The 24,602-nt window shown below is 46.4% G+C and overlaps 1 protein-coding gene and 1 non-coding gene across 10 annotated transcripts; both read left to right on the top strand.

Moving 5' to 3' along the window:
• LOC123463942 (GTPase IMAP family member 5-like) lies at positions 1-23,359 on the top strand. Of its 9 annotated transcripts, none has more exons than XM_045159994.1 (4): positions 5,543-5,564; positions 9,910-10,007; positions 20,761-20,806; positions 22,316-23,359. In XM_045159994.1, exons 2-4 carry the CDS (start codon positions 9,987-9,989, stop codon positions 23,200-23,202), a joined length of 954 nt encoding a protein of 317 aa, XP_045015929.1. In that variant the 5' UTR covers positions 5,543-5,564; positions 9,910-9,986; the 3' UTR covers positions 23,203-23,359. The 9 variants fall into 9 exon arrangements, with proteins under 9 accessions (XP_045015937.1, XP_045015933.1, XP_045015935.1 ...); XM_045160001.1 differs by lacking the exons at positions 5,543-5,564; positions 9,910-10,007 and adding exons at positions 14,501-14,607; positions 15,122-15,276; XM_045160002.1 differs by lacking the exons at positions 5,543-5,564; positions 9,910-10,007 and adding an exon at positions 1-160.
• Positions 3,168-3,277, top strand: LOC123464213. Its single transcript, XR_006639451.1, has one exon. It is a non-coding gene; the product is annotated as a U6 spliceosomal RNA (small nuclear RNA).
• Positions 23,360-24,602: the final 1,243 nt, after the last annotated feature.

Consider the following 24,602-nt stretch of genomic DNA (forward strand, 5'->3'; position numbering starts at 1 on the left):
TTCAAGACTTAGCGACCAGCACTGCACTCAGACTCCGCAGAGCCTAAGCCCATCCACAGCACTGACGGAACCTTCCACGCTCTTGATGCACTGTAGCTCCCCAGAGGCCTCCGTGTTCCGAATGTGGCTCATCTGAAATGATGCATGGCAAAATTTCAAAGTGAGAGAATCTGTATTTCTTTGTTTTAAGAAGCAAAATCATTGTATTTTTAGCCTATCCAAAATCTTAACTATTTCATCTAAATATCACTGAACTACTCTTTATCATAACAATATATTAAGTATTTCTATTAAATATAAGGCACTGTTGTAGATAGTTTCCAAATTGCTGGGACCAATATCCAACCAAACACAATTCTATAAAAGGAAAGGGTTTATTTCAAGCTTATAGATCCAGAGGAAGTTCCATTGATGGCAGAAAAAGCTGGCTTCCATTCATGAATCCAAGCAGAGAGAAAAACTACCAGCAGTCAGCAGACATGAGAGCCATAAGCACAGACTGGCAGCAAGCAGGATCCTGCCAGAACTCAGACTGCTCTCTTATCACTTGGGGCTGGAATTCAGATCCACCCCAAGTGACACCTGAGGGCTTTACTCCAGGTTCAGACCACAGTGATGTCTCCTACAGGCAGGCAGCTTAATTTTCACACCTGAGTCAATGCAGCATATACATTCAAGCTACCACCAGCATTAAATGTCAATATGCTAATTATTTACCATTCATTAAATCTTAATTTAACACTAAATCTATAGATTTGCCTACACACATGATGATTTGACTACAAATAATCTTCTCTATAACACTTCTACAAACAATCAAAAAATGGATAAATATAAAATTAGGTTCATACAGATGACTTCAAATTGCATTCACAAGTTTAACACAATCATTTAAAACATATTTATCTACCGATTAAAGTGTGTCTAAAAGCAGTGGAGGCAAGATGACAGGATGTGGCAGAAGAAAGGAGGTGATTATGGGAGGATGAATTCATGGAGCAGGTCCAAGGAAGTGGCACTGTCCACGCATCATGGCAGCTGACCCACAGAAAGATGACCATGGCTCATCCTGCGACATCACAGGCATAGACAGTATGCAGCAAGAGAAGTCACAGGAGACACCTCTGCACTGCCTCTGCTTGTGTTCATGCACCCCTCAGTAATGACGCCCCGTGTTGCAGTTACCTTCCCACTGCTGGGACAAAACACCCCACCAAAAGCAGCTTGTGGGGAAAAAGGGTTTATTTCAACTCTACAGTTGTGAGGGGAGGTTTCATCACGGCAGGGAAAACATGGCAGAGCAGAGGCTGGGCACCACACCTTGTCACAGCAGCTGGAAGGTGGCAGCAAGAGGGAGCTGGCTCTCAGCAGGGAGCTGGACCAACAGACCTCAAGCTCCACCTCCAGAGACTCGCCTCTGCCAGCTAGGCTCCACCTCCCACGGGTGGCACAACCATCTCAAATTGTCAGCAGCTGATGGCCACCTAATGGGAACACATGAGCCTGTGGGGAACCCTGCATTCAAACCTGCACACTGTGCTTGCAATGGCCTCTGGGCAGAATGTTACTGGGGGCGCCTGCTGTGGGATAAATTTCTTTCAAACCCTCTTCAATGAGTTTGTAAGATTATTGTCTAAGTCTGACTTCTCGAACTTTGAGACAGGTCTTGCGATGTAGCCCAACCAGATTCAAAATCCTGATCTTTCTGCTCAAGCCTCCTGAGTGCTGGGCTGAAAGCCAAGTGCCACCCCCTCTGGGAAGATCACTCCTTTACAACCACGAGCATGGGTTGAACAAGTTTTTGCAGGAATGACTTTGCTCTGGAAAGCTATTGTTTCTTCACACATTTAATGTGCCAGCCACTAAATGAAATCTGGCCTTTTTTTTTTTTGCAAAGGCAAAAGGCAGCTTTATTTTTCACACAGGCGCCTGCGGGCACTCTAGTCGCTCGAGAGACTGAGCGCACCGGGCAAGGTAGAGGGTTCTTTTTATAGGGTTAGGGAGGGCAGAAGCTGGTGTACAGAAGCAGATGCATGGTTACCATCTTATCATTGGTCAATGTTAGGCTATTTCAGGGTTATGGGGGGGGGCATAGCTGGGTTGCAGGAACCGAGACTGGATTCGGGAACTAGGTAGTTGAGCAAGGTTTGCTTAAGGGAGTGTGCTTAAGGGACTGGAGGATTCTGATTGGTGGAGTTCAACCTCAGAGCTAGGGAGGGGGGGTCTCGCTCAAGGGGTCAGGGAGGGGGTCTCGCTCAAGGGACTTTCTGATTGGTGGAATCCACCTGTGTTGCTTGGCTAAGTCTGAAGCAACCACAGGCAGGGTGGTGACCTCCTGGGTTCGGGAAACTGAGACAGGGTTTTTGCAACTGGGGCTGTTTTAGCTTTGGGATTTTTCCATGGGGTTCTACAGTTTATAGGAACATTTATGCCTTGTTTAATGCCCTCTTAAATAGTCACAAATCTTTCTCTAACATGTTTCTAACAAGGAGCAAAATCCCTGTGCTGAGTCCATTTCCAACTTTCAAATCCTGTTTTTTTTTTATTATTTATGTACACAGTGTGTACACAGCAATGTTGGTACCATCCTTAGCCTCCTACCTGCCCTACCACCCTCTGCAGGGGCCCTCATCATAGGGGAATGTGGGTCGTGCATTGTGGGGTTACCCATCATTTATGGGTTCTGAGTTATGATGCAATTTCTCTGTGTATAATGTCCCAACATGTGGCTCTAACAATCTTTCTTCCCCCTTTTCCGTGAATTTCTCTGAGCCTTGTTGGGTTTGTTTTAGGTCTACTTCACACATGAGGTCTTGGGAGCCTCTGTGTCTCTGGGTCTCTGGTTTGGTGGGAGTAGAGTGTTTTATGTGTCTCTCTCCTTTGCAGTTGTGCTGGTACCAGGTTCATCAAGAAAGCAGCACTCTTGCTCATTTCTCCATATCTCTGTGGTTTCAGTTGGGGCCTTGGTGAGGTGCTATTGGCTGATTCTTTCCTCAGAATCTTCTTCCATCTTTCCTTCCCCGGGAGGTGTGGTGCAGTTAGGTGGACACCATCTTGACCATCTTGAAGAATTTTAAATCACATCACATCTCCATCTCCACACTTGACTGGATCATCTTGGCTAAAGATACCAGGTCAGCTCAAAAAATATGGAACGCTTCACGAATTTGCTCGCTTCGGCAGCACATATACTAAAATTGGAACGATACAGAGAAGATTAGCATGGCCCCTGCACCAGGAAATCTGGCCTCTTTAAACAGATCCACACACTGGTTTTTGTTTGGCTTTGCAACCACCATTTCACAAAAGTCCCCAATAAATTTTCCCAATCCTTTCATAGAAAAGAAAATTCACTTCCTGATACACAAAAAGGGATTCACAGAATTAAAAAAAAATTGAATCGTTTTGGGTATGAAACATGGTCATTTCAGGAAAGAGCTGAGATGTGACTGTGATTATGAATCCTCCCTCCCTCAGGACACACTGGTGATACAAACACTTCACTTGAGTCCACAGCCAGATTGGGATCCCTGGAGTTTCCTTTTAAATACTGGATTTTGGGTAAAATTGTTTGCAAGTGCTTTATAGCAAATATTCAAATTATGAGAGTTCAAATAATGATGGATAACTTGTGGTTAAACATTGTTTTAAAATTTCTAGTTATTTTAAAATGCAATGTCCATCCAGGAAAACAGAGGCTGGACAAGCCAACAAGAGGTCACCACAACCTGTCGACTCATCAGTAGTTAGCCTCTTCACATAAGGTTTGGAATTTGGGGCTGTTGAATCCATTTTTGGTAAGTTTATATCACATCTTTACCTATGCACCCCTCACACAGCGTATTGTCTTATTAACAATGGTTTACTGGCTGGGAATGCTGGTTCACTGCTGAACTACCAGCGACATGGGAGGCTGAGGGAGGAGCATTGCAAGTTTGAAGCCTGGAGTGAGTTCAAGGCCAACCTAGGTAACTTATTGAGAATCTAACTCAAAATAAAAGTGAGATGAGGGCTAGAGATATCTGAGTGGTGAAGTACTTGCCTAGTACATGTGTAATGGAAGGAGGAGGATGAAGTTTAGGAAAAGGGGCTGGAGAGATGGCTTAGCAGTTAAGGTCCATGCCTGCGAAGCCTAAGGACCCAGGTTCGATATTCCAGGTCCAACATATGCCAGATCCTCATAGTGGTGCATGCATCTGGAATTCATCTGAAGTGACTAGAAACCCTGGCGTGCTCATTCTCTCTCTCTCTCTCTCTGACTGTAATAAATAAATAAAAATACAATATTTTTTAAAAGTAGAGGAGAATACACAGAGTAGCTGATAACAATATGGTAGCCATAAGCCACATAGGGGAAGTTTTGAATCACATGCACTAAAATGAAACAAAATGCAAAGTACAGTCTCTCATCACTCTTCTCATGTGTCGGGAACATTTCCATGACCACAGAATGTTCTATTAAGCAGTTCTGCTTTCTAAAAAAATGTACAACACAGCTGTCAGATCCATCTCACTATGTCTGCAAGATTTCTCTGGTCTAACATTTTGCATTGAACCATTTTCCAGAACTGCCTCAAACAATGGGAATAAATGAACTGTAACCATAGTAGCACATAGCAAACCACCCTACATCACTCAGACATGGTCCTTTCCTTCCTCCCACTTCTGCATTAAACTCCCTGAAGGCTACACTGCTGGATGCTATACAAGGCAGGAACTGTGGGCTTGTGTCAGACAGGACAAGGGTGGAGAGGCTTGGCCCATAGGAAGTTGCCTCAGAGAATGTCCCTTGTATCAGGCTACGTGCTGCCTGTAGCTGCTCAATGAACTAACCAGGGCTCAGCCACCGTGGTAGCTGGGTCACCTCTATCTTCTCTTTACACTACAATGCTCTTGAGGAAGCAGAGGAAACCAGCATGGGGACACAGCACGGATGTGCCGACTCAGGTCCCTGATAGGAGGAGTGTGAGAACAGGAAACGGTGTTCATCCTCGGCAGGCCACTGGCCTCTGGTGGCAGATGAGCTGTTCTCTTCAGAGAGTGGTGAGCTGTCGCTTTGGGGGGCTGTTCTGGGGATGTTCTGGCAGGCTGGGCCCAGAGCTGGCACTGGCCACATGAACGTCCAACCCACTGAGGTTACCACCTTTTGTCCTTAGTAAGAGACTTCCTAGGCCTGGTTCCTAGGGAGATACACTCTTAAGGAGAAAACTCAACTGAAGGTTAGCAATAACCAACTCCATAAGTAAAGTCGGCCTCAGGGTCCTACCATGCCCTGGCCTCCTTTGACTATGACCAGCTGTGTAACACAGCGAGCCTGGTGGGGAAGCACACACCCGAGCCACGGAGAAGGCTGATTCTGCAGGAGAAACACCGCGAGCCCCAGCGGGATGGAAAGTGGTTCTGTCTCTTTAAGTCATCATGGTCCTGCCTCTCTGAGCTTCCTGAACTCAGAGGTCTCAGCAGGGCAGTGACTTCCTCTTCACCCTGGGAGGAAAGGGACTTCAGACAACAGAAAGACAGAGCCTGGGACTTCTGCGCCACTTCCCAGCCCATCACCCGCAAAGGTGAGCCTGAGCCGGTGAGCTGGGGGTTGGAGGCTGTGAGACCAGAGCGGTCATGGCTCCAGGAGGGTTTGTGCCTGCACCATGTAAGCCAGCATCATGTGGCATAGTCAAGGGTGTGTTTCCCGGTGTTTAAGGTTGTTCCAATGGGTCAAGTTCAGAGGAAATGTTAGTAATGTCTTCACTATTCCATTCCAGGGGAATAAAATATCTCCTCCTAAACTTCTTTAGAGCCTCAAGAGAAGTGTGCGCTGGATCTACTTCCAGAAACAAAATTCAACTTAAAAGACATTAAATAGTTCCCATATTGCATATTCAGTAAACGTAAAAGATATGTCTGCAGCCCCATCTTAAGATATCATACTTCACGTCCAATTACAGTGTGGCCGATAAGTCTCAGTCCATCTGAGTTCTCTTCTTACTATCCTTGGGGTGTGCTGGTAGACCTTGGAGGAAAGAACTTGATCATTAATGCCTTTGCCCACCTCTCCTATAAACTACTGCTCCATAATTCAGGTTCCTCCCCCACTCAAGCTCCTGGGAGACCTCAATTTATTGATCCCTAGAGTGAGAGGTTTGAGAAATAAGTCATTTACAAGTGCTGAGTATGGACTGATTATATGAAAAACATCAAAATTATTCAGATTGAGTCCAACAAATGTGAACGTGAAAATAACATTCAAATAATTCTGAAAAAAAATGCAGCAAATTTGCTAGGCAAGGAACTACATGAACTCTGAATTCTTTTAGGAATGTAGAATTTTACATGTTTTATATTCTTTTTTTTTTTAAATTTTTCTTCTTTATTTATTTGAGAGCGACAGACACAGAGAGAAAGACAGATAGAGGGAGAGAGAAAGAGAATGGGTGCACCAGGGCTTCCAGCCTCTGCAAACGAACTCCAGATGCGTGCGCCCCCTTGTGCATCTGGCTAACGTGGGGAACCGAGCCTCAAACCGGGCTCCTTAGGCTTCACAGGCAAGCGCTTAACCGCTAAGCCATCTCTCCAGCCCCTGTTTTACATTCTTGATTAATAAAAATAATTTGTATCTCCTAGATTTTAGGCAGAGACTTCTTCTCTATGTAAAAGTAGGGAAAATAATATTTTTTAAAAATTATTTATTTATTTATTTGAGAGCGACAGACACAGAGAGAAAGACAGATAGAGGGAAAGAGAGAGAATGGGTACGCCAGGGCCCATTTTTTTCCCCTAAATTTCAATAATTCATAATATATCCTTCTTAAGTCCACTCCCATCAATTCTTTATTAAAAATAAGACAAGAGGGCTGGAAAGATGGCTCAGAGGTGCTTGTCTGCAAAGCCTAAAGACCTAGGTTTGCAAACAAACTCCAGACGCGTGTGCCCCCTTGTGCATCTGGCTAACGTGGGATCTGGGGAAACGAGCCTCGAACTGGGGTCCTTAGGCTTCACAGGCAAGTGCTTAACTGCCAAGCCATCTCTCCGTCCCGGGAAAATAATTTTAATCCTTATTCCAGATGTTGGGAATTCCTAGTGGCCAGCCCAAGAATTTCCAATATTCTGCTGGGAGGTGCCAAACAGACTACTGTAGAGAAGAAATACCTCTGGGATAAACTTTGACCAAATCCATTCATGAAGTTCCTCAGCCAAATACAAGTTACTCTGATGCAGGATTTGGGTTTTCAGAAGGGACCTCCCACACTTATGAACTCCAATATTGAGTTCTTGTTTTATTTTTTAAAAATATATTATTTATTTATTTTATTTTTTAAATTTTTTGTTTGTTTGTTTATTTATTTGAGAGTGACAGACAGAGAGAGAAAGGCGGGGGGGGGTGGGGTGAGAGAGAGGGAATGGGCGCGCCAGGGCTTCCAGCCGCTGCAAACGAACTCCAGACACGTGTGCCCCCTTGTGCATCTGGCTAACGTGGGTCCTGGGGAATTGAGCCTTGAACTGGGGTCCTTAGGCTTCACAGGCAAGTGCTTAACCGCTAAGTCATCTCTCCAGCCCCTATTTATTTATTTATGAGAGAGAGAAAAAAGGCAGAGAGAGAAATCAAGATAGAATGAATGGGCATGCCAGGAACTCTGGCCACTTCAAACAAACTCCAGATGCATTGGCCACTTTGTGCATTTGGCCTTATGTAGTTACTGGGGAATCAAACCTAGGTCTTTAGGCTTTGCAGACAAGCACCTCTGAGCCATCTTTCCAGCCCTCTTGTCTTATTTTTAATAAAGAATTGATGGGAGTGGACTTAAGAAGGATATATTATGAATTATTGAAATTTAGGGGAAAAAAATCACAAATTGTGGGGTTTATTTAAGGGGAATTTGGTTTGTAGGAAAAACGCTAGAGCAGAGACCCAAGCACTTGGAAGATAGGATACATGGACACATGTGGAAGACACAGCGTAGCTCATGGGGATCATTTAAGGGAAATGGGGGTCTTGGAAGAGGCTGGGCAGAGCCTTACACACAGAGAAGAGAGAACCTAAGTGCTTTTGTAGGGAGGTTTAGGACCCACCCCGAGCCTCCCTGTGGAAGAAAGTTGAGGGCAAATGGTGGTGGCTTAAGGCAGAAAAGCAGAGGGACAATATCAAGGAAAGAGCAAGGAGTTCGGATGAGAAATGAGTAGTATTGGGAATTACACCTGTGGCTACCCCGAGTTTAGAGAAATTGCACAAGTGGCAGGTGCAGTTTAGAGGTGACCCCCATGTGGTAGACCAAGAGTGGAAGGAAACTACACAGGTGGTAGATTCAGAGACCAGAGAAAAATCATGCATGCAGTGGAAGTGAGGGCTTACCCCAGAGTATAAAGCAGAGGCGGGCATGAAAACGACCAAGACCGAGAGACAGATGGGCTGGAGACAGGGCCGGACTGCCCTGCTGTGTGTGATCTCCTCCCCCACCCGCAATTCTGGCCTTAGCTTCTTTTTCTTAAAATTCATCTTTTATTGACAAGTTCCATGATTGTAAACAATGTCCCATGGTAATTCCCTCCCTTGCCCCCACTTTTCCCTTTGAAACTCCACTCTCCATCATATCCCCTCTCCCGCTCAGTCAGTCTCTCTTTTATCTTGATGTCATGATCTTTTCCTCCTGTTATGATGGTCTTGTGTAGATAGTGTCAGGCACTGTGAGGTCATGGATACCCAGGCCATCTTGTGTCTGGAGGAGCACGTTGTAAGCAGCCCCACCCTTCCTTTGGCTCTTATACTCTTTCTGCCACCTCTTCCACAATGGACCTTAAGCCTTGGAAGGTGTGATAGAGACATTTCAGTGCTGAGCACTCCTCTGTCACTTCTTCTCAGTACCATGGTGCCTTCTGAGTCACCCCAAGGTCACTGCTATCTGAAAAGAGAATGTTCTCTAACCAAAAGAGAGGGTAGCATTTATATAAGGGTAAGAACATTAAGAGAAGTGCTGACTGGGCAGTTTGGTGAGCATAGTATATGCATTTAGCCAGACAGCAGCAGATGTTATACCCGTAGGGCTCATGACTACCCCTGTTGTAGGTTTTCAGTATCAGGGATATAGAGGAAGAGGTAGGAGGATCGCCATGAGTTCAAGGCTACCTTGAGACTACATAGTGAATTTCAGGTCAGCCTGGACCAGGGTGAGACCCTACCTTGAACATCCTCTCCGACAAAATGAGGAATTTCAACAGAGCAATGGAAAATGAAGCATCAGGGCTGGAGAGATGGCTTAGCAGTTAGATGCTTGCCTATGAAGCCTAAGGACTCTGGTTTGAGGCTTGATTCCCCAGGTCCCACGTTAGCCAGATGCACAAGGGGGCGCATGCATCTGGAGTTCGTTTGCAGTGGCTCGAAGCCCTGGTGCGTCCATTCTCTCTCTTTCTCTCTCTCTGTCACTCTCAAATAAATTAATAAAAATAAACAAAAAATTTAAAAAAAATGAGGCATCAAGTGTAACTACTAGAAGTCAAAACCTTTACAGAAACGAGGGATTCCTTAGAGGGTGAGGCAAATTAAAACCGCTTTTAGGTTCTTGGTTATGCCAACCACAGTGCTACCATTGAGATAACAAATAATAACATGTTGGCAAGATCATGGGGAAATATTGACACATCCAGTGCTGGTGAGAACGTCATCTTCTTGTGCAGCTAATATGGAAGTAAGTATGGATCATCCTCAAAATATTGAAAACTCAGGGTGGCCTTGAACTCATGGCAATCATCCTACCTCTGTCTCTTGAGTGCTGGGATTAAAGGTGTGCGTAACCATTCCCGGTGGAATCTTATATTGATCATCATTAATAGCATTACCATCATTAAATAGGGTCTACTGAGAACAATCACCCTTGGGTTAATGCTTAGGCGACTGGTTATGGGACTTCATTACATTTACAGGAACCCTTCTATGTGCAAAGCAATCCCAGTTGTGGCGTCCATCCTGCCCTCAGGTCTTCCCACACTCAAGAAGAGAGATGATTCCGGGTGTGTTCAAAGTAGGTGGAGACCTTGTTGTCCATCTTAGAATCTTGCCTACCACAACTATGTAGAAAGGCTCAAAGTAAAAAGATGGGGAAAAGTATCATAAAAACACAGACGAAAAGAAAGCCAGAATGATTTTGTTCACGCAATGCAGATCTGTACTATGCAGTACAGGGGATGATGGTAAATATGGGCATTACATAATGATAAATGTGTGGTTCTTATCACAAACATGTAACAATCCTAAAATGCTTCTACCTATGTAAGAACTGTAAAGTACATGTCAAAAATTAAGTCAGAAAATAACAAAAGCAAATTCAGAATTATGCTTTGGACACCTTAAACTTCCTTACCAGTAATCAGTAAAACATATGGACAGAAAATCCATAAGAACTCAGAAGGTGCATGACTGAATACTTTCTTTTTGTTTATTTATTTGACAGAGAGAAAGAGGGAGTGGGAAGAGAGAGAAAGAGAGAGAGAATGGGCACACCAGGGCCTCCAGCCACTGCAAATGAACTCCAGATGCATGTGCTACCTTGTGTATCTGGCTTACATGGGTCCTGGGGAATTGAACCTGGGTCCTTTGGCTTTGCAAGCAAGTGCCTTAACTGCTAAACCATCTCCCCAGCTTATGACTGAATACTTTCTTACTGAGTTCATGAGAATACCTTTTGTCTCCTCAAAATTAAAATGTATTAGACAAGAATTAATAAAACTGTATTTTAGATGACATCATTTTCTATGATAAAATCCTAATGAACTAAGGAAAAGATTCTAAATTAACAAATTACATTAGTTAAGGTCAAGAGAGTACAAGGTATGTCTGACAAAAATCAGTTATATTCCTGCAACCTAGTAATATATAGCTGGAAATTGAAGTAAACCATCAGTATTGTTTAAAACATCAATAAAATCACAAGTGCTTTGAAATATAATTTTTTTGTGTTGAAAATTAATTGTTGGAAAAAAATCAAATGATCTCTAAACTGGAGAGAAAGATCAAATTTATAGATTAGAAGTTTTCAAATTATTAAGATTCAATTCTTCCTGAATTAATCTATGGTTACTACAATCCTCAGAGTTCTTGAAGATATTTATAAGCTGACTCTATACTTTGTATGAAAAAAGCACAACAAAAATTTGCTGGAGCATTCTTAATTCCTTATCATAAGATTTACCAAGTGTGATGGTTTGCATCTGTAATTCCAGCACTGGGGAGCATGTGGCTGAAGAGTCACTGTGAGTTCAGGGCTATTCTGGACCTTGTTTCAATACAAGAATACAGAAGGAATAAGAGGGGTCGGGGGAGAGGGAGAGGGAAAGAAAGGAAGAAAGGGAGGAAGGAAGAAAGAAAGAGAGAAAAGTTGACTAGAAAGGTACAGTCATAATAACAATAACAGCTCATAATAAAAATAACAGCTTAGATGTTCTAAAAAGATATATTTTATTTTTATTTATTTATCTGAGAGAGAGATAAAGACACGAGAGAGAGAGAGAGAGAGAGAGAGAGAGAGAGAGAGAGAGAGAATGGCCTCTAGGCACTGCAAACCAACTCCAGACGCATGCGCCACCTATGCCTCTGGCTTATGTGCATCCCAAGGAATTGAACCCAAGTGCCTTAACCACTAAGCCATCTGTCCAGTCCATAGATTAGATTTTTAAGTAAGTAGAAAAGAACAAAGAAAGAGAACCTTGATGAGCTGGGGCTCAGCTGTTAAAGACATTTGCTGGCAAAATTTCCTATCCTGGACTTGATTCCCCAGGACCTACATAACGCCAGATGCACAAAAAAGTGGCACATGTGTCTGTAGTTCACTTGCAGTGGCAGGAGGCCCTGCTGTGCCCATTTTCTCTCTCTCTCTCAAACAAATCTTTTTTTTTAAAGAGAACCATGACTGATGGGCGTGCACACACAGGCCACTGGCAGCAGCTGTGAGCTCCACAGAAGAGTCACAGGGCGGTTGCAGCCTAATGTCTGGCTTCTGCTATCATCGCTGTACTGCTTGGGAAACCTCACGTGGACCAACCCTGTCCACGTGGCAGCAGAGGACTTCTCCCACCCTCTCTTGATCCCTGCTCAGTGTGTGGACTGGCTCTGGAGCAACAGGGAATCCTCACGTCCACCTCCACGAGCACTGAGCTCATTAGTCAAGAGGTGGATTGTGTAGATTCCGCTTATGCACTTTATTTTTTTGTCACACCGTTAATGAAGCCAATTCCCTTTTCCTGATCCTCTCAGCTGCCCTAGCCTCCTGGCCCTAACCCCTTGGGGACTCACATGCGACCTCATTTGGTCCTCAGGCAGCCACGTCTGGGTCTGTCTGGGTCCGTCTGGGTCCGGGCCTTGCCAAGGGGGTCCCACTGGCTGCTGCGTCTCCCGGCGGCGTGTGTCAGCACAGAAAGAGATGCGGAGTCTGCCTCTCTGAGTTGCGTGACCATTTTCTGAGCCTTTGCTGAGGTTCTTATACCATTTTTTCCTCAGTCATCCTGGCTGCTGATGGCCACCTTAGGGTAGGCTCGTTGGCATATCAGCTCACAGAGTTCTCTGGTCAGTCTCTGGTCTTGCCCCCTGGTTGCCATGATGTCCTTGTCATTGCAGAGTGAGCGCCTCATTTCTACTTCTAATTATTGCTTCTAGCAGTTCCCATTTTACCTATAACTATTGCTTCTAACATCCCATTTTTACTTTCAATTATTGCTCCTAACACCATGTAAAGTCAGACCCTGTGATGAGACGGAGCCTAACTTTGGTAGGAGCCTAACACCCACTGCCTCATCCTTTGTCCTGCCCGAAAGACAGGGGAAGCTTCTTTTCCTCCAGATAAAGGAAACCAGCTAATTCAGAGGGTCACTGGGTTTATTTAGGATGAACTATGTGTGATAAACGTGCTGGCAAGCCCTCTTACCTGAGGAAGGGTTATGGTGGGTTTTGATACTGGTTTTCTTGAGCCCTAACCTTCATCCCAATCTCTGACTCTGCTTCCCGCCAAGCTATGACTGCAGGCTTGAGACCCACCAAGTCTGTTGCAGTCAGGTTTGTATTGCTGGTAGAAATCACACAACCCAGAGCAACTTGTGGGGAAAAAGAGGTTTATTTTGGCTTACAGGCTCGAGGGGAAGCTCCATGATGGCAGGGGAAAACGATGGCATGAGCAGAGGGTGGACATCACCTCCTGACCAACATCAGGTAGACAACAGCAACAGGAGAGAGTGCCAAACACTGGCATGGGGACACTGGCTGTAACACCCATAAGCCCTCCCTTGATAATACACCGCCTCCAGGTGGTGTTAATTCCCAAATCTCCATCAGCTGGGACCCTAGCATTCAGAACACCTAAGATTATGGGGGACACCGGAATCACACCACCACCAAGCCTGACTGTGGCTTATCTTAAGAACCTACGTGTTTTTTTTTTTAAAATTTTATTTATTTATTTGAGAGCAACAGACACAGAGAGAAAGACAGATAGAGGGAGAGAGGGAGAATGGGCGCGCCAGGGCTTCCAGCCTCTGCAAACGAACTCCAGACGCGTGCGCCCCCTTGTGCATCTGGCTAACGTGGGACCTGGGGAACTGAGCCTTGAACCGGGGTCCTTAGGCTTCACAGGCAAGCGCTTAACCGCTAAGCCATCTCTCCAGCCCCTACGTTTGGTTTTTACAACTAGCTGGCATATCCCTCTATTTTTTTTTTTTTTTTTGCAGTTTCATATTGATCACCTGTAACACACATGACCTTTAGACTTAAAACAATAGCAAGACTATACCCTTTATTTTCTACCTTCATAGAGAAGTGGTTTTTTTTGGGGGGCGGGGAGAGTTGTTGGTAGGATACTTATTCTTTCTCTTGAAATCTTTTTTATTTCCTCCCTTGAAACCTTCAACAATATTCCTAATGTGACACCAAGCACAGGCCCCGTGTCACCAGCAAGGACCATGGGATGTTTTAAGTCCACACTGCGTCCTCTCACCCCGCAGTTAATTTCAGCTCAGCCCTCAGTGGAGCACAGGGTTTTCCAGACACACCCACCAATCCACCGGTGAACTCCACCGCGACATCACGGGGCTCTGTCACACTGCAGGGAAGGGGCGGGGGCTCCCGGGGTCTGAGCCCAGTGACAGTGTGGGCAGGGCTCTACCTGGCCGTCTGCGGCCGGCAGTGTCTGTCTGTCCCTAGTTAAGGGAACACTCTAGAAGCAGAGCCTGTGGCTTGGGGCGCAGGGACTTAGGTGTTGGCCGTGGGTGCTAAGTAAGAGAGGTGGCACTTGGCAGCCAGAAGGGGGCTTTCGTGACCCTGGGGACTGTCCCTCCCTCCTGGACTCTAGCTCCCAACACTGCTCTCTAGAACCTTCCAGAAGAGGAACTGGGAGATTCAGGCATGCACATGTTCCAGCAGGAAGCGCCCAGACAGGCGGCAGCGCAGTCCCCGGCAGGGGTCAGGGTCCCCTTCCCGGGGAGGGGTGCCATGCGTCATCCTCCTCTTCGCTCGCCTGCCCTGGACTCTGGACCTTAAGCTCAGCAAGTACCTGCTGGGTGAGTGCATCGCCCAGCTGCAGGTCCCGCTGCCCTTGGAAAGCCTGCCAGGTGACCACAGCCCGACCGCCACCATTCCTGGTAAGGAGGAACCTCCTGGGCTCCCAGTCGCTGGAGTCTAAGGACCACCAAGGGAGTCTCTGCTGCTATCTGCAGCATCCCCTCACGCTAGCTTCCAAACTTCTGGGATCCCCTGGCCAGTGGGTAGCGAGGTGAGCCTTGTGGGCTACAGCAGAGCTGGTGGGACAGAGCCTTTCAGCTGTGGGCCAGCAGGGCCCTTGGTGCTGGGCTTGTCCCGGGACTTACTTCCTGAGTCCCTGGCAATAAGATGGACTTCGACTCTCACCCCGGACTCAAGCCCCATTGCCTTCCCCAAGCTTGCCAGCAGGTGGGGGCACACTCCCCCCTTTTCCCCAGGACTTTTAAGAGCCCTTCCTAGCCTGGCAGGCACTTCCTCCAGGATGGCAAGCCGGCGTCTTAGGGCTCCACAGGTAGTCTTCTTTTCCCCACGTCCCTGAGCCCTCGTCGATGAAAGACCCCTCAGCGGACTTGATCTCATGACCCTGATTTGAAAGCCCCTCTGCTCTCCCCCCAGATATCCCACACGGTTCCCATGACAGCCTGCAGGATGCTGTGGTAGGGCAGAAACGCTATGTTCAAGGCACATGTGAACAGGCCCTTTGTCAACTGAACCTTACATTGGAGACAGGGAGACTGTTAAACCTGAGCCATGATTCCAATACACTAATAGTAAGTCTGTGCTCTTTATTGTCTACCTTCATAGAGAAGGTACAGTTGAGGGTACAATTAAAGGGTACAATTAAAGAGAGAGAGAGAGACAGAGAGAGAGAGAGAAGGACGGAGGGAGGGAGGGAGAGAGAGAGTGGTCGTATCAGGACCTCCAGCCACTGCAAACTAACTCTATATGCATGCACCACCTTGTGCATCTGGCTTACATGGGTCCTGGGGAGTTGAGCCTTGAGCCTGGGTCTTTAGCCTTCACAGGCAAGTGCTTAACTGCCAAGCCATCTCTCCAGCCCCCCCCCCAACACTTTTTTCAATTGGAATTTTGGCTGAGAGTTTCCAGGGGAAGTGGCCATCATGACAGAGACATCATGGCCAGAGTAGACAGCTGGCACCACATCATCACATCAGCATGAAGGAACTGGAGAGGGAACCCCAGGGGCCCTGGACTGTAAAACCTCAAGGCCCACCCCAGGTGACAGGTCCTTTGGCCATGCCCACCATCGCCTTCCTGAACAGTGGCATCAACTGGGCACTGAGGAGACCCACTTACTGGTGTCTGGGCTGTTCTCTGTGTAGTAGGGATATCATTTACTTATCTTTTATATTTATTTTGAAAAATCACGCACCCAGGACACAGACCTAACACCCTCTGTGCTGGCTCTGGAGAATGTTCCAGTAGTCAGCCAGTTTGTGTTCTACGGGCCTTATTGAATGATCTCCCCACACTACAGGCTTCCTGCGAAATCCACGAGAAGATACAGGCTACAGGAGGTTTTGAGGAAGTTAGTTCTAGGGCAAATGTGGGCTTTGGGAAGGTCATTTGATTTTCATAGAAATCTCCAGGCCGATGGCAATACCATCATGCGGAAGGTAGGAGAACTGTCAAACAGTGGACATGAAAGAACCACACGTCACCATTGGCTGCCCAGAGGACGGCTAAGACCATGAAGTTCATGTCGCCACTGTCTTGGTGGCTTCACCTGGTTAGCCTGTCAATCCTAAGCCTCTAAAATGTCAACTAAATTAGAAATGGCTATAATTTGGAGATTTTAGTAAAAGCCAGGGTATAATTTATCAGAGATGAGAACTGTATGCAGGCAAATGTGGAGAGAAGAATGCTCTTCTCTAGGTACAAGAGAGGGGAGAAGGGAGGGAAGAAGGGGGGAGGACAACATGGGGAGGGAGAAAAGGAGGAGGAGGAGGGGAAGGTATCTTAATATATTCTGATAATGTGAAAAATTGGATGATTTTTTCCCTAAATAGGTCCAAGGAAACTCATTTTCCTTTCACCAAAAAAATTAGCAAAAGACAAAACAGTAACAACCCAAATAGCAAATAAACTATGAAAATTGATTTGTATATAATTAATAGAGTGGGCTGCAGTGATGGCTCATGAGTTAAAGGTGCTTACATATAATTGACATCATTTCACATAATTGATACTCAATTATGAAATGCAAGTATAAACCTGTTAAGATATCCTTATGAGCCCAGTGTGGTGGTGCATGCCTTTAATCCCAGCACTTGGGATGCAGAGGTAGGAGGATTACTGTGAGTTCAAGGCCAGCCTGGGACTACACAGTGAATTCCAAGTCAGCCTGGGCTAGAGTGAGACTCTACCTCGAAGAAAGAAGCAACAACAAAATGTTATCCTTATTTATGCCCATGAGGGTGAGGAAAGCTATGTGTGCTTTCCCTGAGTGAGACCAGGTGTGGCTTCCCTTCTGGGAATTGGGCCTCAGATTCAGTCAGAAGAGCAGTTGTTTACTCCCATAGCATTTATGCTATATCACACCAGTGGGTTCATCTAGCCTGGATGGTTGGTTGTGTAAAAGTAGCGTGAATCCACTCCTGGGTAAGACCGTTGATGATGCTTACTTCCCAGTGGCCTGTGTAGCGCTTTCCCACACCACGGCCGTGTGCCAGAGGAGAGGAGGCTCTGAGCTCAGCTCCAGGTGTATTTCTCAGTGTCTTACAACTGACACATGTCGTGTCTTCAGCAATGGGGTCTCACCACCTAGTTTCAGTGGGCAACTCATGGCCTTAGCAATACTGTACTAGTTTGAAGACCTTGGAGGCTTCCCTAGTGAACATGTCAGTGGGAGGTGTCTCACCCTGGTACCGCTGCAACCTAGGCCTTCAGAGAACAGCTTTGTCCACCTCCCCCAGGAGTTTTGCTCAAACTTTCTCTTTTACAATTTTTTTAAAAAAATTTATTAGATATGGACATACTTAGTATGTAAACAACACATGTTGGTACCATCCTTTCCCTTCTCCCTGACCCCCCCCCCTTATTTTGGTTTTTCGATGTAGGGTCTCACTCTAGTCCAGGCTGCCTTGAACTCGTGGCAATCCACCTGCCGCTGCCTTCCGAGTGCTGGGATTAAAGGTGTGTGCCATCACCCCCGGCATCCCTGCCCCTTTTCTGAAGAGGCCTTCCTCGTTGGGGATGCAGGTCAAACCAATGGGGATGGTGGGTCATACATCATAGGGCAGCAGTCAGTTATGGGGTAGAGGCAATGCCTCTGTGCAAAATGTCCCAACTTGTGGCCCTAACAATCTTTCTGCCCCCTCTTTGGCAGAGTTCTCTGAGCCATGCTGGGAGCATTTTAAGTCCACTTCAGTGATGGGCACTTAGGAGCCTCTGGATCTCTAGATTGGTAGTTGTTGAGTGTCCTTAGTGTCTATCTCCTTCCCCCTTGTGCTGATATCAGACTCACCAAGAAAGCAGCATTCTTGCTCATTTCCCCAATTCCTCTGTGGTTTCAGCTGGGGCCGGGGTGGAGTGCACTGGGTCATTTATCTCCTCAGGTCCTGCTCTCATTTGAAAAAGAAAAGCAGATTCTCCAAAGAAGAGTGAGGTCAGCACCACTTAAATGGGATAACCATTATTAATTTAGAGAGAATTAAAAGGGTGTAGACCCTCTTATAGTCCAAGATTAGTGGGAGCTTGACATTGGAAATCAGAACCATTATCTGGGTATGACTCTGACTTGTTTCCCAGGACCAGATATGGTTTCCTTTCCACTGAGCAATCTGTTAGCCAAACCTAGAGCAGTTGGTTACCCACCATGGCTGTGTGCCACTATTGCACTTGTGTGAGCATCACGTCAGGTTGTTTGTTTTTGAGTTGCCTAGACTTTGAGCTGTTTGGACAGATGTTGGCCACTTTCCCCAGGTAGCTCATGTGGCACCTTCCAGCACTAAATAGGCTAATTGTCTGGGGAATTCCATGCAGGCCTCTCCATGTTCTGTACTGACAGTATATGGTGTCTTCAGCAGTAGGGTCTTACCATTAAACTCTGGTGGGTAGTCAAGTGCTCTGACAGAAGTCTGTCTTGTTTGTTTTGGGGATCTAGTAGGTCTCTCTGATCAACAGCTCATTGTGGATGTAAACCACATCCTGTAACAGGGAATTACAGGCCAGCACCAAAGAAAAAGAAATAAGAAAAAGACAGAGAAGAAAAAGAAGCAGGAGAAATTTAAGGTTTGGTTTCTTTGCACCCTCACCAGGGCCCTTCAACTCAGGTGCTCACCCTGAGGTCCTTTCGAGGGTTCCACCTTTTAGTCTAACTTCCAGGATATAAGATTCTATGGTACCAGTTCAATTTGGGTTCAGTTTGATGTTCCTCCACCCTTCCCTTCCCCCAAGTACTATGCTCCGTATTGTCCAAGCCTTGAGATGCTATTCAGGAATATCAACAACTCAGGCTGATCCAGACTAGAAACGGCAGATGAGTGAGACCATGCGACGGTTGTCTTTCTGTGATTGTGTGAGTTCACTTAGAATGGTCTGTTCCAAGTCCAACCATTTTTCTACAAATTTCATTGTGTCATTTTTTTTTTCTTAACTACCAAGTAGAATTCCATCATGTAGATATACCACATCTTGGTTTTCCATGCATCCAATGATGGACACCTAGGTTGATTCCAGTTTTTAGCTATTATGGATTGAGGAGCTATAAACATGGTTGAGCAAATATCTCTGAACTGAGATGTGGAGCTTTTAGGGTAAATGCCCAGTAAGGGAATAACAGGGTCTGTTGATAACTCTATATTCATCCTTTTCAGTAGTCTCCATATTGATTTCCACGGTGGTGTACCAGCCTACATTCCCATCAACAGTGAATGAGGGTTCCTATTTCTCTACATCCTCATAAACACTTGTTTTCATTTGATTTTTTTTTTGTTTGTTTGTTTAGAGGTCAGGTTTCACTCTAGTCTAGGCTAATCTGAAATTCACTATGTAGTCTCAGGCTGGTCTTGAACTCATGGTGATCCTCTTACCTCTGCCTCCCAAGTGCTGGTATTAAAGGCGTGCGCCACCACGCCCAGCTTTCATTTGATTTTTTAATGTTTGCTGTCCTTACTGGGGTAAGGTGGAATCTCATAGTTGTTTTAATTTGCATTTCCCTAATGGTTAGGGATGTTGAACATTTTCTTAAGTGTGTGTTAGCATTTGTAATTCTTCCTTTGAGAACTCCCTCATTAGTTCCCTGCCCCACTTTTGGAGTGGGTTGTTTGATCTTCTATTGTTTAGTGTTTTGAGTTCTTTGTAGATTGTAGATATTAGGCTTCTGTCAATGGTATAACTGGCGAAGATTTTCTCCCATCTAATGGGTAATCTGTTGTCTCTGCTCATGGTATGTTTGTCTGTGCAAAAGCATTTTAGCTTCATGAAATCCCATTGGTTGAGTGCTTGTTTAATTTCCTGGGCTACTGGGGTTTTGTTCCAGAAGTCTTTTCCCAGTCCTATAACTTAGAGAGTGCCTCCTATTTTTCTTCCAGTAGCTGAAGTTTCAGGTCTTATGTTGAAGTCTTCAATCCATTTAGACTTGATTCTTGTGTAAGGGAGTTCTGGCCTATTCACTCCACACCTCCGCGCCCACCCGCACACAGTCCGTGCAGGGCACCCAGACCCGGGTGCTGGGGGGGGAGACTGGAAACAGGGGTGTGGCCTGCTCACTCCAGACCGCAGCCCTCACCCGCACTCTGCCCGCACAGGGAACCCAGCTCTTCTATGATCCTAATTATATTTTCTAAACTAGTGAACAAAGAAGAGGGTTACACTATGGCCTTTTATTTTTTCCATAATGACTTTAGTTTTGTCTGACAGTTTCCTGGGCTGGAAATTCCAAATACATCAAACAAACAAATATTTGGTATTTGCAGATGACTTTTACCCTACGTCCTGCTCAAGTTCATGTGCTTTGGTTCTGATAAAAGAAAATGCCTCACTGCTCATCCATGGGAGATGCTTGCTTCATTTCATGACTTTAACCTTGAGGGAGATGGTTATTGTTTCAAATCATGCCTGCTTTGCTGTGAGAGAGGGAAACAGCGGTGCTGCATTGCAGCTAGAGTAAGGAATGGCCAATGGGAGCGGCCCATCTTAGGGCCTATATTCTTAGCTATCGGAATGGAGGTGCGCCACCAGCTCCCACATGGACACTGCCTTTCACTCCTTTCCTGTTTCCGTTCCAGCAGAGAATGGAGGGAATGCGGAAGAGCACATATGGAACTATGGCTGAGGGTAAGAGAGCCTTGAAGCTCTGAAGAGCTTGAGGCTGGGAGAGTCACTTCCCCTCCCTGTGCCCCAGGTGCAACACAGGCAGACATGCTGTTCCTGGCTCACTGTTGTTAGTATGTAGGTGTGTACACACACACACACACACACACACACACACACACACACACACACACCATAGTACAATGCCTCCTTGTATATCATGTGGGAAAATGTGGATATAAAACTAACTCAGACATCCACTGTGACATGCATCCTCTTTCCTCATCATCTCTCAGCTGCAAAAAGCAAGTTTTCCCTGCAGAGATTTCGTGATTACTCACTAACCACCCCTCCGAACACTTAAGGAAAGGAAGAACCAACACCACATAGGAGGAATAGTATAATAGGCTTTTAGGAGTCTAAAATGCCTTCAATTTTTTTAAAAAAAATTATTATTATTTTATTTGTTTTAGAGCAACAGACAGGCAGAAAGAGGCAGAGATAGAGAGAGAGAGAATGGGTGCGCCAGGGCCCCTAGCCACTGCAAACGAACTCCAGATGCGTGTGCCCCCTTGTGCATCTGGCTAACGTGGATTCTGGGGAATCGAACCTCGAACTGGGGTCCTTAGGTTTCACAGGCAAGCCCTTAGCTGCTAAGCCATCTCTCCAGCCCAAATGCCTTCAATTTTTGTGGGATCATAAGAAATCCCAAGTTTTCACCCTTCAGTACTGGACATCTGAGCTCTTAGCCGCACGCCATCGCTGCAGCATCACGTCTGCTATGTTTTCCAGTGCTGCAAGCAGCCCGAGTCTTACTCAAGCGTCTCATGGATTTCTCTTTTACTTTCTCCTGCCCACCCAGCTGCCATTCCCCACACTTTGCCCTGGCATTAACTGCCACCTCCCTCGTCTCCAACTCAAGCCCTCACTTTCCTTCCCAGGGCATTCAGCTGGTCCTTGCTGGGGTCGCCACAGCTCCAGCACCTGGCCTCCTTTCCCCTCAAGGGCTGGGACGCATGCGCTGAGCATCTACATAGAGTGCCCGGGGCTTGTGTGTGATTCTGTTTCCTCATTCCCGAGTTCTCACCTCAGCTTCTCTCCACACTCACATTTATTTGGCAACTGGTTCTCTGTGAAGCTGCCCTGAGCTCCACAATAGCCTGCACTTTCCCACTCCATGACGGTTTGCCAGAAGAGAGAGAAGGCCTCCAGCTTAGTCCCAGCTTGAGTTCTCCAGGGAAGAGCACAGGTCCCCTTTTCTTCACAAGTTACACACGTGCCATGATCCCAATGAAGGGCAGAGGCCCTCCTGACCACAGTGGTTCTGACCTTAGCTGTGGGTCCAAGTTGGGCACTTAGGCTAGTTCAACCCAAGACCACCCAAGCTTGTATGCCAACATTTGGGTGTGTTTGAATAATACTTGTTTCCTTTCATGGGAAGAAGGTCTATAGTTTTGATGAGTCACCCAAGAGGACTCGTGACCTGCAAGTCACGAGAACCACCAAGAGAGGCTCAAATGTCTTTCTTTGCAGGGACAGGAGACGATGACTGGCTTGCAGCGTGTTCCGCACTGAGGATCCTCCTGGTGGGCAGGTCAGGCAGTGGGAAAAGCGCCACAGGGAACAGCATCCTCTGCAGGCCAGCGTTCGAGTCCAAGCTGGGGGCCCAGTCGGTGACCAGGACATGCCAGCGGGAGATGAGCACGTGGAATGGGAGAAGCATCCTGGTGGTGGACACGCCCAATATCTTCGAGTCAAAGGCCCAGAACCAAGAGATGGACAAGGACATTGCAGACTGTTACCTGCTGTGTGCCCCAGGGCCCCACGTGCTGCTGCTGGTCACCCAGCTGGGGCGCTTCACGGCCCAGGATGCCATGGCTGTGAGGAGGGTGAAGGAGGTGTTTGGGTCAGGGGCCACAAGATACATGGTCGTCCTCTTCACCCACAAGGAAGACCTGGCGGACGAGTGCTTGGATGACTACGTGGCCCACACGGAGAACCACAGCCTGCAGCGCCTGATCCAGGAGTGCGGCAGGAGATACTGTGCCTTCAACAACCGGGCCACGGGCCAGGAGCAGAGGAGGCAGCTGGACGAGTTCATGGCCCTGGTGGAGAGGCTGGAGCGGGAGTGTGGCGGCTCCTTCCACAGCAATGAGCTCTTCTTTCATGCCCAGAGGGTGTGGCAATGTGGGGCTGGTGCCTACCAGCAAGACTACAGGCACTTCCTGGCCGAGGTGAGGCAGCAGCTGGACAAGCAGAAGCAGGGGCTGGAGGAGCAGGAGAGGAACTGTGCGCTCAAGGCGCTCCTCAGAGTCAGACGGTGGATGGCTTCCCACGTCGCGCTCTCTGCTGGTCTCATTATCTGTGGTTTGATTCTTCTTGCCCTCATAATCAACTTGTGTATTATTCAATGGAAATGAGCCTTTTCAGGTGAAGTCTACAGTCATCACTCCCCCTGATTCACCATCTCTGTCTTTGTGGGTCACTTCTCCTGTCACATAATTTCACACTCAGTTTGGCTTCCTGGCATCAGACATGTCCTGTAATGCCTCTAAGTAAATAAAACGTGAATGAAAATGGTTCTCTTTTTTTTTTTTTGGTAAAAAATTATGAGGGAAAATAATAAATGGATTGGGATATATCTTCCAGCCCACTTTCCATATTACCTGTCCTTCCTCTTGATCCAGGTTTTTGCCCTCTGCCTCCTGATTCTTGTTGGCGGTTCTGTCCAGACTCCACTGAAGAATGGCTTCTAAACTTTGTTACTGGGAAGAACCTATGTAGCATTCCAAAGCGAACATAGGTCCTGAGGGGCACAATGCATCCAGATACTGCTTTGTGATGGGTACAACAAGTGAGTGCTCAAAATGAATGTGTAATCATGGAATCCCAGGCTCTATTATGGGTCAATTAAAAGTACTTTTTGGAGCAAATGGATTTTCTTGGTTCTTCCCACAATGATGGTTAATCTCAATTGTCAATTTGATTGAATCAGGAATCAAGTCATGAGACTGGGGAGATGGCTCCGTGGGAAGAGCACTTACTGTACAAGAAAAAGGACCTGAGTTCAATTCCCGGTACCCCTGTAGAAAGCCAGGTGAATCTATGAGTGCCCATGATTCCAGGGTAGAGGAGGCTGGGGTAGGAGGGGTGCTGGGGCTTGCTCGTCAACAAGCCTAACTGAGAAACATCTCGAACTCCAAGACTCTGCCTTGATGAAACCAGGTTGAAGAGCAGTCGAGGAGGACTCCGGACAGCCTCCTCTGGCCTCTGTGTCTGTGAGCACAGGCACACACATCTCCATGCATGTGCAGACACCCACAGCACACTTACTACTATGTGGGTGGTGAATGCATGTGTCTGCATAAATGCACAATTCCTGTGCACTTTCATGCACATGCATACTTCACACACATCAGGACAACTCATATAGGTAGAAATTGGAGGAATGTGTGAGAATGGATTTTAAGTGTGGGATGGTAGTGAAAGGAACATGAAATTAGATCAGATTGAGTTTATTGATGTGGGCCCATTGAGCAGAAACTTAGTGTTGCGGCTCACCATCACAGCTGACATCTCTTTAAAGGCTTCTCTTTATAGCAATGCCTTCCCTTCACACCTGTGAACCTCCACCTGCAAGCGACCTACCATGAAAATGGAACGCTCCAGTTTAAGTTAAACAGTATAATGTCACCAGTATAGACAGCATCCTTTTCATGATCAGATTTCAGAACTCTAAAAGAAGTGCATAGAGGCACTTGTTGGCTTTTTTTGTTTGTTTGTCTATTTTTATTTGTTTGAGAGCGACAGACAGAGAAAG

Source organism: Jaculus jaculus, chromosome 10 (assembly GCF_020740685.1).
Source record: "Jaculus jaculus isolate mJacJac1 chromosome 10, mJacJac1.mat.Y.cur, whole genome shotgun sequence".
NCBI lineage: Eukaryota > Metazoa > Chordata > Mammalia > Rodentia > Dipodidae > Jaculus > Jaculus jaculus.